The sequence below is a fragment of the Talaromyces stipitatus genome, genomic scaffold (genome assembly GCF_000003125.1).
Source record: "Talaromyces stipitatus ATCC 10500 scf_1105507295555 genomic scaffold, whole genome shotgun sequence".
NCBI lineage: Eukaryota > Fungi > Ascomycota > Eurotiomycetes > Eurotiales > Trichocomaceae > Talaromyces > Talaromyces stipitatus.
In genome coordinates, this window is record NW_002990116.1 from 2,561,944 (window position 1) to 2,576,394 (window position 14,451).

Here is a 14,451-nt window from a genome sequence, read left to right on the forward strand (position 1 = left end):
AGACTCTGATCTTTGTGCCTTCGGCTACACAAGCGAGCAGTGGGACGCATGAGACGGCAGTGTAATTCGTTGAGCATTCTCACGAAAGTTAGAATGAAAAAAGCTAGAAAAAGCATGCCCAGTGTATAGGATAGATAAAATTTCTGATTCTACTCAATCTATATCGATAGGTGAAGCCTATACCTATTCACTCTTATTGAACTCTTCAATCACACTCCTCGGTTTCTGATAAGGGCCGAGACCTTTAAACTCCATATCCAGCCCAAAACCCTCAGGCCCTCCAATTCTCAAACCTCTCTCATCCCCCGTCCATAGTGGATGCGCTGCCATAGCAATCACATCCACTTTGAGACCATACCGCAATTCCTGAGATCCAATGGCTTCTCCATCCGCTCCTAATACGGAAATGAGATCTGGCACCGTACAGATTACGTCGTGCTTTGATGGGTCGTCTGCACTTACTACGTCGTCGACGTATGCTGCATATAGAAACTCGTTCTGAAACGGAAGTACTATGCAGCGCTTCTCTTTTTCTTTGTTCGCTGAGCGGGTATTGTTGGGATCTTCCATTTCGTCGTCGGTCAAGGGCTCAATGGTACATTGACCCATGGTGTATCCGCGACTGACATCTCTTTTAACATCAGTGATTTTGCCGCTGTATAATAGGTTTCCAGGTGAGGTATCAAACTGTGGGAGAGAATTTGTTAGCACGTTAAAATAAAAACGAAACGGATAGGAGAGGAGAGAATAGACGTACTATCGACTTTACGATATTAGTCTTGTTCCTTCGTGCTTGATGAACAGCTCGTCCGATATACCATGCTTGGGACACAGTGTTTGGAATGCAATATTGCTTGATGATATCGCAGCTTAAAGGAACAGCGGCGACGGCAGCTTTGAGACCGAGATTCACACATTGAGATCTTAACATTCCTTCCACCCTCGTGTTAGATTCAGCATTCTGTGCAACGATGTCAGTAGGTACCCTGTCACACAATATCTGGTAGGAAAAAAACTGACCATCACAACACCGACATTCTGCTTAGCATCTGCTAAAACGCAAGGAGTTATGGGATGCCCATAGACGTATGGCGTCCCTACGCATTAGAGTTAGCTCGATAACCGCATATCGTGCGTTATTCGGACCTGAAAGACTCACCATGCTCCATTGTGGGATACGCACGCCCCATCAAATCGCCATCAATAACTGGGATGTCGTAGAAGCTGGAAGTTGGAAATGTCGACATGCCATTTCCACCACCAATCTCATCTGCAATCACTGCTTCAAAATGCGAGTGCTTCGATAATTGAACTGAGTAATCAATGGCTGTCATGATCTCTGTTCCGGCTGGGAGTCTTTCACTTGAGACGCTCGGTGCACCATACCAGGATCCGAACACGCACACATCGCTGTCTTTCATATATTCGGGAGCCACGACTCTCATACGTCCTTTAGATTCGGGAGATTGCAGCCAATGGAGGCACTGAAGATATTGCAAATACGACGGTCCCCCTCCGCCTGTCCCCAAGACTCCAGTTCCAGTAGCGATAAATTCCAGATCAGTGGTAGATAGATACCATACATTGTTCACCACTTCCGGTGCGTAAGAGTCAAAGTGGACAGAGGTAATATGTTTCGTGGAAGACGGCAAAGTCGCATCTTTCGGTGTTGCTGATGCTGAATCACCACTCGTTTCCTGCTCGGATACTTGCTCATCATCCTTCGACATCCAGTCTATCTCGGCCGGTTGGTCTGATGCTAAGTTCCCCTCAAATTTCGACGTGCTGAGTTTCCCCACAGCCTTGACAACTAACCTTATCGCCTTGTTTGTTACATATTGTAGCGGAATCTTCTCCACCTCGACGACTTTGGTATCACCCTTGTCAGCTCCGCGCGCAATAGCGGCCTGGATAGCTTGCTGCTTGGCCGCTTCCACCACGGCTCTTTCGTCTCGATTCTCCAATATCTCAATGACATCTACCTCCCCAGAAACCTTTGCGATTGCCGCTCCAACCGCATTAGCAGAATCATGGTGAGGCGGGATAATACACTTGGCTACACCGTTCAGAGATTCCGTGCAAACGATGGAGCCACCACCCACCAGGAGAAGAGTCACAGGCAGATCGGAAATTTTCATATCGTCAATGGTGCGTTCCAATATTCTCTTAATCTTCGCCTGTGCTTTTGCAAGCACCGAATCAGGAATATGCTTCACCTTGGACACATCACCAATGTCTGCTTTGCCACTAGCGACTACAATATCCGTGGATGTCATTTGAACACCTCCGAATACCAAAGCGTCGCTTCCAAGACAGTGACCAACGGAGTCAGGTCCAACAGCAACAGTATCCAGGGTTTCATCTACTCGGACGAGACTGCCCCCGCCTAAACCTACGGAGAGGACCTCGGGGATAGAGAACGCCGTCCTGACGCCACCGACCTCAACAAAATTTGGCGCTTTTCGTGGGAATCCTGACGGCAGTAGAGCGCAAACGTCAGTTGTAGTTCCACCAATATCCATGACCAGAATCTGAGTATCTGCAGCAATATCACTGTTCGCCCCTCGATTCAGATTTGCAAGGTATGCAGCTCCCGTCAAGCTGTTTGTCGGTCCACTGGCAAATGTTTTGATCGGCAGGTCGGCTGCGGTAGCTGCGTCTGTGAGAGTGCCATCGTTTTGTGTTAAGAACAAGGGGCAATGCAGTTGAAGATCACTTATGGCTTTACAGAAGGCACGGACAGTCTTCCGGGCAAGATTCAGAATGGATGCATTCAGGATCGTCGCGTTCTCGCGCTCTAGGAGTCCAACATTTCCAATCTTAGATGAGCACACGACCGACAAAGACGGATCTAGTTCAAGCATCATCTTCTTGCAAGCTTCCTCCTGGATTCCTTGGTGGTCTAGGGGAGAAAACACGCCGACGAGGGCTACAGTGGAAATGCCGGCCTTTTTGATTTCGGCAACAGCGTCTTGGATCTGCTTGGGAGAGATGGTGGAGATCTCCCGTCCATCTATTTCAAGACCTATTGGAATGGACAGTCAGCTTCCTTTGTTTCATGCGCTGGAAACATTCAAACACTATTTTCTTACCGCCATCAAGATAGAATATCGGTCCCTCCATGATCTCTCGTAGTTGTGGAGGAAAGTCGCTGAAAGGAGGAATCTTTCAATTACTCGTCAACAACCTATTTTCTATCCAGTGTAAAAGGAAGCCATGAAAACTTACGGCTCTCGTGAATGGGCCACACAGTCTGACCACGGCGACTTTGCTGAGTCGCCGAGGATCAGCCTCTACAACAGCATTGACAAAGTGCGTTGTGCCAATAGCGACACTTTGAACATCATTTCGATTGACCTGTGACTTGGCCAATACATTGATAATGGCTGTATAAATTCCGGAGGTCACATCTGGTGTGGTTGGTGTTTTGCAAGATGCGCAGACTCCTCGTGATGTGTCGTCGGTAGCTGTCACATCGATTATAGCACAATCGGTGTTTGTGCCGCCCACATCGACGCCTATTCTGTATGAAGACATCGTTCTGACGATAGTTAAGCTGATTCTTCAGATAAGTCCTCTCCGGGGTTAGCTCAGAAATTTGGCGAGGAACTATCAAACTATAAATTTCCAAGGTTATCGGCAGTTGTGAAAGCTGACCGTGATGATATTTTATCATGAGCAGCTCCTGATAGCAACTTCATAGGCCGGATTTCTCCGAATTGCATCTAGTCATATTCCACCAATCATCCGGTAAACAGACCGAATAGCTGAATCGTCCATAACGACTGCTATCATGCCCTTTGAATCCTTTCCACAGTTCTGTTGGGTGTTCTGTTCAGTCACCCATGCCTGATATGGGGTCTCTTGAAGTCCGCCAATCAAACGCTGCATCTATTCAAGTCCACCAATCACAACGTGCAATATCGTTGACTCTTTGGGGTACATTCTGCCGGAGAGGAGATAGGGGTTATGCTTATCTCTCGCCGTTATCAGCATCATGTCGGAGACTCCGCATTGCATGAGTCTACAGAATTATGCATCTGTATATATATGGGGAAAGGGGGAGGCCAGGGCCCGAGTCATGTCTGCTGCCATTGACTTGCGTCTGCTTGTCATACACTGAGCCCCCCATGTCGCTCTGGAGCAGACTCTTGAAGAAACTTGAGGTCCCCCACGAGGGCGGCACCATTCCAGATCCATGGATCAACAACGATATCAAGCCTGTGGAAACAGCGCGACGCAAATGGGGATTTTGGACATTTAATAACTACTGTACGAATATATTTCCACGCTAACATTCCCGATGGCACGAAGATTGACTGACTGGCTATTTTCGAAATAGGGGTGCTCATCAATTGCAACATCTCGACCTACATGACTGGGAGCTCGTTGATTCCCTTGGGATTATCCTGGTGGCAAGCCATTATTGCCATTGTCGTGGGAAATATTCTGGCTTCTGTGTTTATTGTTCTGAATTCGCTTCCAGGAGCATTCTATCACTGTAAGAACCTTGTTACCGACTTGTTCTTGGCCCAACGGTGTTGACGATGACCATCTAGTGGGATTCCCCGTAGCAAACAGATATGTCTGGGGAATGTGGGGATCGCAGTGGGTTGTTTGGAACAGAATTTTTTTGTCAATCAGTAAGTTCCATTTCATGTCGCATTTCGTACCGATGCTAACAGTGTGTCGAAGTCTGGTGTAAGTTATTAGATTCCTTCCCTGGCCCCTTCAGCATTGAGCGCTTTCCTAACGTGACCTCCCCAATAACAGATGCCTTCCAGGCCTGGATAGGTGGTGAATGTGTCTATGTTTGTTTACAGGCCATCTGGCCTTCCCTTGAAGACCGAATTCCAAACCATATGCCCGCATCAACCGGCATGACCACAGCCGGGTTCGTGGCGTATATTGTATTCATGGTAATTTCGTTACCTTTCGTCTACGTGCGACCACAGAATCTGCAGCTGCTGTTCTATTCCTCTGCCGCCATCGTGCTCGTCTTCGAGGTCGTCATACTCATCTGGTCACTGGCCACAATGGGGAGCAGCGGGTTTGGAGGTACCATGTCATCTGCAACAACCTCCTCCGGTTGGATGATCGCCTACGGCATTATCAGCACCATCGGCAGTATCGCGGCTGGTATTCTTAACCAGACCGACTATGCGCGTTTTGCGCGGAGGCCACGAGATGCTATTTACGGCCAGATTATTAGTGCTGCACTCTGTGCTATTGCGTCCAGCGTCATCGGCATCCTTGTCACTGCGGCCACGCAGAACCGCTATGGCGAAGCATTGTGGAATTTGCCAAATCTCCTGAGTGCTGTCATCGAGACCGGTGGGTCTCGTTCGCGTGCCGCAGCGTTTTTCGGGGGAGTGGCTCTTGTAGTTTCACAAATTGGTGTCAATGTTCCTGGTAACGCTCTTTCCGGAGGTTCGACTTCTTTCCCTTGATTGTAAACGCCCTTGATTGACAACAAAAACAGGCTTTGATTTCGCAGCCACCTGGCCGAAATACATCAATATCCGACGCGGAGCCTACCTGACAGTTCTTATCTCCATCGCCGCCAATCCATGGAAGCTAGTGAATACCGCGACCACATTCATCACTGTGTTGAGCAGCTACTCCGTCTTCGTAGGGCCCATGGTTGGGCTCATGATTTCTTCATACCTTATCGTCAACCAAAGCAAGATTAAGGTTCCGGATCTGTTTGTTGGAAATAAAAACAGCATTTATTGGTATACGTATGGAATCAACTGGCGAGCAGTGGTAGCGGTATGTTCTTTTCCTTCTGAATGTCATCGAAAATCTGTGTCTGTTACTGACATTTCATATAGTGGATCAGTGGAGTTGTCCCCTCTCTACCCGGCTTTGCTGCGTACGTGAACCCCAACGTCTCGGTCCCAATCGGATTGACACACCTGTACTACATCTGCTTCTTGACGGGAATGTCCATCAGTGCCGCTGTATATATAGCTCTGCACTATGCCGTACCCGACAAACGACTTCAAGCTTTTGTCAACTCTGCGCCTCCGGCCCGGCAACTGATGGCAGAGTATCGGGAGTTGTACGATAATCCGGATGAGGTGTCATACGTGGATGTAGCACAGGGTAAGATTGATGCCTGAATGTCGTTAATTTTAGTTTATAATGTAGAAACTAAACCATTGTTTACCATTGATCAAGTGACATATCTGCATCACCGGGTATCAGGTAGTCTAGCCACTGATCGAAGCTTAACATGTCCAATGCAACCTCAAAGTCGAGAGATGTAGAATCATTGACGGCCATAAATGAATTTTCGAGTTCAATTCTCGGATGCTCTGTACTGGGTGGAATCACATTATTGGTATGTCCAAAGTCGGACTCTCGTAATGTGAGTGAATATGGTGAGCGCGTTGGAGCTACATCAGTCGTTGTAGCCTTAGTAGAACCGAGCGCTTCATAAGACTGCTTCAAATACTTCTTAGCAAGCTCCTCTCCGCCAAAAACAGACGCAATCTCTTTTACCAAAGAGATTCGTGCCTGTGAGTCCTGAGAGTGCTCTTGCTCAAACAAGTCAAGCATCTTTCGCAGTACCTTGACTCCATCAGCCAGCATAGGTCTGAGATCTACCTGTTCGAGGTCCGATATCACCATTTGGACATCTTGGATCATCGACTGTGAAGATAATCCCGGCAATGAGCGTTCCACCAGCAAAAATGCCGCTACTGCTACAGCAGCGGTATATACCTGGTATTCAAGAGACGTGAATTGTTGCGATCTCAAAAAGCCAGCTACATTAGCCTCGCGCATCCGTCGATAGGGGACGAGGATATCCTGTGCGGCTTTGGCGCAGACAACCCAGGATTCACCAATACGTGCGTGGAGAAAGGGTCTGTTGAGTCGAATCCGTTGTAGACAGATACCAATATGCAGTATATTGTGCTGCCAGAAAATTGTATTCATACTTGACGCATGCCGAACGTTGATTTCGTTGTTTGTCTGGAAATACCATGGGAATCGGGATACGACTTCCTGAATCTGGCGATCAATTGACCGAACATATTCATAGGATGATGTATAGGCACCGTTGTCTTCAAAAAGTCGACGGAAGACGATGTAAACCTCAATGTGCGCAATGCTAGCACTCATATCGGTAATTTCCTCCATGGGGCGTGGCGTGATGTCTGTTTCGGTGACGTCGACGTCGTTGCAATGTACTGGCTTTGGTACTTCGGAGGATGAAGTATGGATTAGAGGGGGACGTCCCAGGCACATAGCCTGATAACTGAGGATGATAGAAGGTTAGCATAGCAAGTTGTAAGATAGCACTTATACGCACGTATCATTAATTACGAGTTCCCACCAGACACGACGCCTAAGTTCAGTATCGAGGCGGTTTTTGCCAGGCTTATCCTTGTCCAACCCGAGAGCCTGAGCATTTCGTACTGCCTGACCTAGAGCTCTAAAGTCATTTACTATTAGTACCATGTATATCATTAATGTCACCAAAAATGATCACTAAGGGACAGAAGGAGAACAAATCAAGAAATTCAGAAAGCACAGAATTGGGGGAAAGCAAATGACTTACGAGTTCAATATCTCATGGTTCTTGGTCTCCAGCCAATATATCTGAGTGCACACAAACACCTGCAACTGCGTCAAAGTCGGCTTCAACTCATAATCACCAGCATATAGCGCCTGACGAGAGGCTTGATGCCAGATATGGGCCCAATCACGAGCTATCGACTTTCCCATCCCCAACATCTCCACGTATTCTTTCGAAGTCATGAGTGCAGCCAAGGAAATGACTGTCAGCAACAGTGCCAACCATATGAGATCAATTTCAGCAGTGTTCAATGACCAAAATTCCTCGTATTGGCGCTGGAAGCTCGGGATATGGATAGTGTGATATATGAGGTCGATATTCTCTACGTAATACGATACAAGTCTATCGCACAGGTCCCGGGGTGGTAGAAGTGAGGACAACTGCACTTTCCAGAATAATTTGGAGTCGATCGAGCGAGATATTGGCGATGATGAATTGCCTCTTCCCGCTTCACTTGAGATCGATGCTGCAGACATGGATTGGGGTAGCAGGACGGGCAACGCAAACCGTGAGTGGAGAAACATCATCGTATGTGTGGGATCCAGTCGAGTATTTGATTGACAGGATTCCACAAGTTCCGTGATTGAGTATCGTGACGGACAACTAAAGATTTCTAGCATAAAGTCACCTTCTGACTTTGGTGCTGGCGAATATCCCGGAGCAATGCTCGGAGGCGGCTGTCGCACCGCGACGCGAGCTGAAGCAGACGGCGCGGGATTTTCCTTGCATTGATTTTCTCTTTGATATCTGATGCAGCTCTGACAGGGAATCTGACGGTCACATTTCAGCTTATGCTTTCTGCAGGGATAACAACTCAATGTGCGCCGATTAGCGGGCTTTCTTTTCTTCAAGTTCGGCGGACGAGAGGCAGCATTTCGACTGGTTACGGAATTCGATGCAGTCATTTCATGTGATAGATATACTGCGATATTAAAGGAAATCTTCCTATAATATGGTAGCAGAGACACTGTCAGACAGAGGCTTGCTTCTTGATAGATGTTTAAGCGTCGAGATAAAGTTTTAGATAATACCGAGGAACTGTTAGGCTTGTACAGGCGACCACCCCCCATCTTATCGGGGAGCCCACAGATATCGGCTCCATTCCGATAAGGGTTGAATGGGTCAACCAGATTGAAAAGAAAAGAACTGTAAAGAACCCTTACATCCTTAGAGTCGAGGTTAACAGAGTGTAAATTGCATTACATTATTTCACACTTTGCGACAAGCTCACATGGTGGTACGATTGAGAGAAATCGAATCAAACGAAGCATCAATAAGTGTGTCCCTCCCTGCGTCAAACCATTAGGGTTCGCTACCAGTCAATATGTATACAAAACGCAATTAACAACCCAACATGCAACCAATATATACCATCATAATAGTCCACAAATAGCGCGACTTGCGCTTGAAGTACATTACTTCTGTCTGTGTGCTCTGTCGTGAAAGCTTAGATCTAAGATGAAATTAACAAACCGACCCGCGGCGATGGAGGATTTCATCAATCAATCGTCTAGGACCCAAGGAGTCCAAATGCATATTCTGGAAAAATGTAGATGCTCTTCTTTTACCCAGATTCAATCCGACGTGTCGCTTATTGTGCCATCGACGTCTGATGCTGTCGTCCACTAGGACCATGATTCCAGTTGCTACAATTACACTGCATGATTTTGTTAGTCAACCAGCAGTAAGAGGTGAAAAGGGAGAAACGTACTCAGCTACGTCAGACATCTTCTCATAGACAGATGAATCACTCATCCACATCGAACATTTCGGTACCCAACCCCCCTTCTCCTCTTCCTCCTTCATCTCCATTGGCGTCAAGATTTCGGGGACGATGTAAGCGACCGTCCTTGAGGTTTCGAGGTTGACTAGATGATACGAGATTTCGTGGAAGCCCCCTTCGCGTCTGGATTCTCGTCTCCATTGATACTTTGTGCTCCAGTACTCGAATTCGTATCTTTTTGACGATGTGACGCCTACCCGAGACAGTTCGATGTGTGCGTAGTTACAGAATTCAAGGAGCATGGTATTCGACAACTTCTCTTCTGTTGGACCGGGAGTCATCGTCTCGTCATCTAGAAAGTCTTGTAAGGGTGACGACTTGGGTAGCGACTGATGATGATGAAGTTTGTTGGAATTGGAATTCCAAAACCCAGTCACAGAATGCTTATCACTCGATCCCGAACCCGGTCGCAATCCATTCAAGACACTTCCCCAAGACCTACGAAGATTCGGCCTCTTCTGCAACTGAGCGGTATGTGTCATTCGTCTCGAGTGACATACTTCCCGGCCCGAATCGCGACAATACCGCCGAAACGAAAAGTTGCGACTATGCAGATCGTGCATCCTCAGATGGAAAAGCGTGACTTCCTGCTGTCGCGTCCTGTCTCGGCGATTCAGAAGTGTATCGACGCGAAGGTTCATATTTCCGTCTAGCGTGGAATCGTCATGATGGATGAATAGACGTCGACCAGACGGAAATAAGTCAGCGAATGTCGCTGAATTGGAGGGTATCGCGCTTGAAGTAAATGTCTGTTGTCGCTCCGTCACTACTTCATAGTGGGGCTGCTTTTCTTCTTCTTCTTCTTCTTCTCCTTCTTCAGGTAAATCCTTACAAGAAGGTACCGTTGATGCATACGTTGAATTGGAGTCGCGCGGATCTTCTGTGAAAAAAAGTGCTTTGCAGGAGTCCTCTCCCTTGTCTGCGACGGCTATGCGACGGCTGTGTTCCGTCGGTGCTGTGCTTCTTGAGTGTTCAGAGTCCGCTGTAGATGATGTACTCGATTGACTGCCCTGCATTGGCACGTTCTGGTACGTCGAAGCCGTGGACATCATCAGATGGCCACGATAGCGTTGAATTGCGAAAAGTTGGTAGTCGAAAACAAAAACCAGCGATTTTCGTAGAGACAAGTTCGAAATATTAGTACGTGGCAGTATCTGTTATTATTTTTCCCTTTATTGATTTTCTTCATTCATTCATGCCTTGCTTGTGGGTCAAAAATGCTTTTTGGGTTTTGAACAACAAACATCACCCAACGCTTGCTGCCAGACTGGAATGTCCGATCACGAATCATGCGTCGACACACCAGAAGCCGCGGGGCAAATAATTAGATTAAGTCGGAATCGAGGAATGGAATTAAGTATGTGTTGCTGTATTATTATTCTGCTTTGGCGCAAAAGACCATCAATCAATATGCCAGGGTGAAAGATACGGATTCAATATTTGATAGACGCTGGATGAGCCTGAGACTCGCATTCAGTTATTATTCAGGTCAGAGAAAAAAAAAGAAAAAAGAAGTAGATCCGGTATTCCCATGTAAGGCAGGATAAACCAAGTGGAAATGGCCTGTCTGACTCTTGCAGAAGAAGAGGGGTGAAGGTGAATGTGAATGAATCTTGACCTGGACCGAGCGCTTATTCAACTACTTCTACAAGAATAGTAGCATTGGTACGGAGTACATTGATCGACCTGTCACAGGTTCCTCAAGCCTCAAACTCGTGCACTTAGTACGATAGGTATGTAGTTACTAGAAAGTAGAAACTGGTACATGCTTAGATTCGGGGCTGTTAACCCTGCCTAGGTTAAATGCTGTCGTGGCGCTGAGCATCTGGAGGCCCCAGTTAGGCTGAATCAGCGGGCGCGTGCCCTAAAATGGACGCTGAATTTACCAGGGGACACACCTTGATCGATCGCTACCATCCAATCAATACTCTCTTTACACCACACTGGCTGCCTCACTTCTTTTCAATCAGATCGTGGTGACCCGATTGATCTAACGGCCATTTTTGTCGTTCAAACTCTGCTACATATTCCGGAATCTTCTGTGCGATACGTACATACAATATGGAATCAGGCCGACCGTGAACTTCAAACGCCTTCAAACACCGTCCGCGATATGGTCTGATATCCTCCATTCCGAGGCTCGTCCTGAATTTCTAGAATTCATCACGTTACACCACCTACAGTCTGATACTGCGGCGTCTAGGGGCAGATGATATGCTGTGAATACTACGGAGTACGTAACCCCGATTATTCTCTCATAACTGCTTACTGCATATTACGCTCTCAGAATCCTCCTTCCGTCAGCTTCTGTAACGCGGCATACGCGGGGCTCAGCCCGCGTGTTTCAGCGCTGTGGACTGTCTCATATGTACTTCGGAAGAACTACTAATCCATCTTTCAGATACGTTGGCGAAGCTGTCGGGAGTAAGCTAAACTGAGGACAATCACAAAAGTCAGTGAGAATACACTCATCATCCCGAAAATATATCCGTGTGAGCAGTCCGGAATACGTACTGACAACGAGAGAGCCGGAAGAATGAGGAGTGTCGGCACTCGATTCAACGATTATTGGTGTCGGTGTATTTAGCCTCCTAAGCCCCCCTCCCAAACACCAACAACCTTTGTATCATTGGTTGTGACAAAAAGAGCACATGCCTGCAGGACATTCGAAGATACCATTGGACCTTTTATGCCGACAGTAGAGTGTATCGTTCGTATTTCAGCAAATTGTCAATCGCACACATTATTATTTCACGAAGTCCACAGTGACTTTAACTTTCTATTGGTTATTTGGCTTCTCGTTTGAACCTCGGATACGATCATTCAGCCAGCACGTTTTCGGCCTTTATCTCGGTGTGTCGACGACCATATTAACTTGATCTAGGGCTCGTATTGAGCTCTCTTTAATATTTTGAAGAATGTAGGTTCGATGAATAAGCAGTAAGTGAACATTTCACGTTGTCTATAAGCAATCTAAATCGATCTATATGTGCGAGAATCTAACATTGTATGAGCGAGGAGAAAAAGTCGGAGATTTTAACTCTAGCAGATTCGCTGACGAACCGCTATCCATAGCACCTCTAGGCACTTTTGGCATAGTCGTCCAGAATGGCATCAGCGACCTTCAAAGCCATTCCGTAGAAAATGGTCATAACATGAGAAGACACCTGAGTCGGAGGAATAGAGCCGTCAATGACACGTAGGCCCTGCGTACCGTACACCTTGGCAGTAGCATCAACAACACCACCAAGCTCTCTAGACATCATAGAACAGCTGCTCACAGCATGCCAGTTGGGACGGAAGTTCTGTAAGACATAAGCCGACCACTGGGAAAGAGTAGCATTCTCGGCCAAGTTGTATCCTGGAAGAGTCTCTCCGGCGAAGTACTCCTTCATAGCACCTTGGCTGGAAAGATCATGAGCAAGCTTGGAAGCAGCGGCCTGACCAAGGAGGTCAAACTCGTTCAGAAAGAATTTGGGGTCGTTGGCGAATTGCCATAGGTAAGGGTCGCTACTGAGGATATGGACGGAACCACGAGTGAAAGGGATGAGATCCCATAAGTCGAAGTTGATCTTGCCCTCGGTGTCCATGAAAAGCTCGGCGAAGGCAACGTCTTCGTCAAGGAGCCAGTTACGATAGTTTTCATATTGAACTTTGAGAGCAGTTACATTATGGAAACCACCGCGCGCAACGGTCTCCTCAGCCCATTGGTCGAGCTTGGTGTTGAGTAACTCTCTGGCCTGGGGGGCGTAGTCACCGAAGGTTTCAGTGAAATTGGCGAAGAAGACGGCCTGACCCTGGCCAGCACCAGCGACACTAGCCCGGGAACTGACAGTGGTTGTGGTCTGGTCTTGCATATTGATACCAACAGGAAGGTCAAGAAGCTGAGTGATATTGGCCTGATCAAGAACAGACTTCAAACCTATGCCAGAATATTCCAAGATCAGCGGAGAGATAGCTGAGCCAGCAGCCAAAAGGACCTCATGCTTAGCAAAGACGTCAAAGTTCACGACCTTATTAGTACCGAAGTTCACACCAACAGCCTTGGGACCGGATGCGGTCTGTTTAAACAGAACCTTTCCAACCATCTGGCCAGTAAGGATCTCCAAGTTGGAGCGCTGGTAGTTGGGAAGCAGCCATGCACGGGCAGCATCAGCACGAACTTGGTTTTCATCGACATTGTTCATGATCATAGAGACACCTCGAGGATGACCGCAGAGAAAGTCTTGCTGGACGGGGACACCAAGGGCTGAGACGGTGTTCATAAGGGCCTTCATAAGAGGAGACCAAGGCTTACCGTTGTCACGGGCTCCGGAGCGAACAGTACCGTTGGTTCCATGGCAGGTAGCATCGAAGTAGTGACCGGCGGCAAGTTGAGCATCAGTAGGGGGACGTGCAGCCTCGGCCTTCTTCATGTACTCGAACATATTGTCCCAATTCCAGCCTTCCATGCCAAAGACCTTCTCCCAGGAATCAATCTGGATTTTGTCCGGGCGAGTCCAGGAGTCACCGTTTATCAAGGTTGATCCTCCAAGACCCTTGCCGGCCTTGATATTGTTCGTGCGGTTGTTGATCAGGGGAACGGTGAGGTAGTTCTGGTCAACAGTGGTGCCGAAGATTTGTCCGTAAGCGTTTGGATCCTCGATGATGGCTCCATCGTTGGACTCATAGAAGCCCTTTTCAATAACCAGGACTTTGATCTTGGGGTTTTCTGTCAGTTTGGCGGCAACAGTAAGGCCAGTCAAACCACCACCAGCAATAATGTAATCATAGGTCTTTCCGGCGACCTTGCTGGGTTCACTGAGAAGACTGGACTGGACATCAATCTGTTCGGCAGGCAGATAGGCTTGGACCGTAGCCGCAGAGAAAAGAAGAGTGCTGAGAAATACAGACACCATTTCGAACGGGCAATCTCAAGGAGATGGAGAAGATAAACGGGATTGCAAGGAGAGTGGTGAATGACCTGATTGTTGTGCTGAAGAACTTGTCTGAACAGCGGTAGATGTCGCTCAATTTATAGACTTGCAAGAAGCACACATTTCCTTTCATGTCGTATCTTGGCCTCGCCACTGGGTTAGAT

At 47.5% G+C, this 14,451-nt stretch overlaps 4 protein-coding genes across 4 annotated transcripts, besides 1 other annotated feature; 1 reads left to right on the forward strand and 3 right to left on the reverse strand.

Moving 5' to 3' along the window:
• Positions 1–122: 122 nt before the first annotated feature.
• Positions 123–3,537, reverse strand: TSTA_120480 (uncharacterized protein; the record flags this gene model as incomplete). The annotated part of the gene is made up of 6 exons (XM_002482247.1): positions 123–687; positions 758–961; positions 1,021–1,097; positions 1,160–3,025; positions 3,093–3,165; positions 3,229–3,537. The coding sequence occupies 6 exons, from the start codon at positions 3,535–3,537 to the stop codon at positions 184–186; spliced, it is 3,033 nt and encodes a 1,010-aa protein (XP_002482292.1). The 3' UTR covers positions 123–183.
• A 593-nt stretch (positions 3,538–4,130) lies between these two features.
• TSTA_120490 (allantoin permease, putative) lies at positions 4,131–6,183 on the forward strand (the record flags this gene model as incomplete). Its single annotated transcript, XM_002482248.1, has 6 exons — positions 4,131–4,272; positions 4,343–4,501; positions 4,560–4,643; positions 4,774–5,430; positions 5,483–5,772; positions 5,835–6,183. The coding sequence occupies 6 exons, from the start codon at positions 4,131–4,133 to the stop codon at positions 6,123–6,125; spliced, it is 1,623 nt and encodes a 540-aa protein (XP_002482293.1). The 3' UTR covers positions 6,126–6,183.
• Positions 6,169–10,420, reverse strand: TSTA_120500 (uncharacterized protein; the record flags this gene model as incomplete). Its single annotated transcript, XM_002482249.1, has 5 exons — positions 6,169–7,267; positions 7,322–7,444; positions 7,571–8,754; positions 9,062–9,245; positions 9,300–10,420. 5 exons carry the CDS (start codon positions 10,418–10,420, stop codon positions 6,169–6,171), a joined length of 3,711 nt encoding a protein of 1,236 aa, XP_002482294.1.
• Positions 10,160–10,189: a microsatellite.
• A 1,947-nt stretch (positions 10,421–12,367) lies between the features above and the next one.
• Positions 12,368–14,420, reverse strand: TSTA_120510 (glucose oxidase, putative; the record flags this gene model as incomplete). Its single annotated transcript, XM_002482250.1, has 2 exons — positions 12,368–14,249; positions 14,308–14,420. The coding sequence occupies 2 exons, from the start codon at positions 14,418–14,420 to the stop codon at positions 12,452–12,454; spliced, it is 1,911 nt and encodes a 636-aa protein (XP_002482295.1). The 3' UTR covers positions 12,368–12,451.
• Between the last annotated feature and the right edge of the window lie 31 nt (positions 14,421–14,451).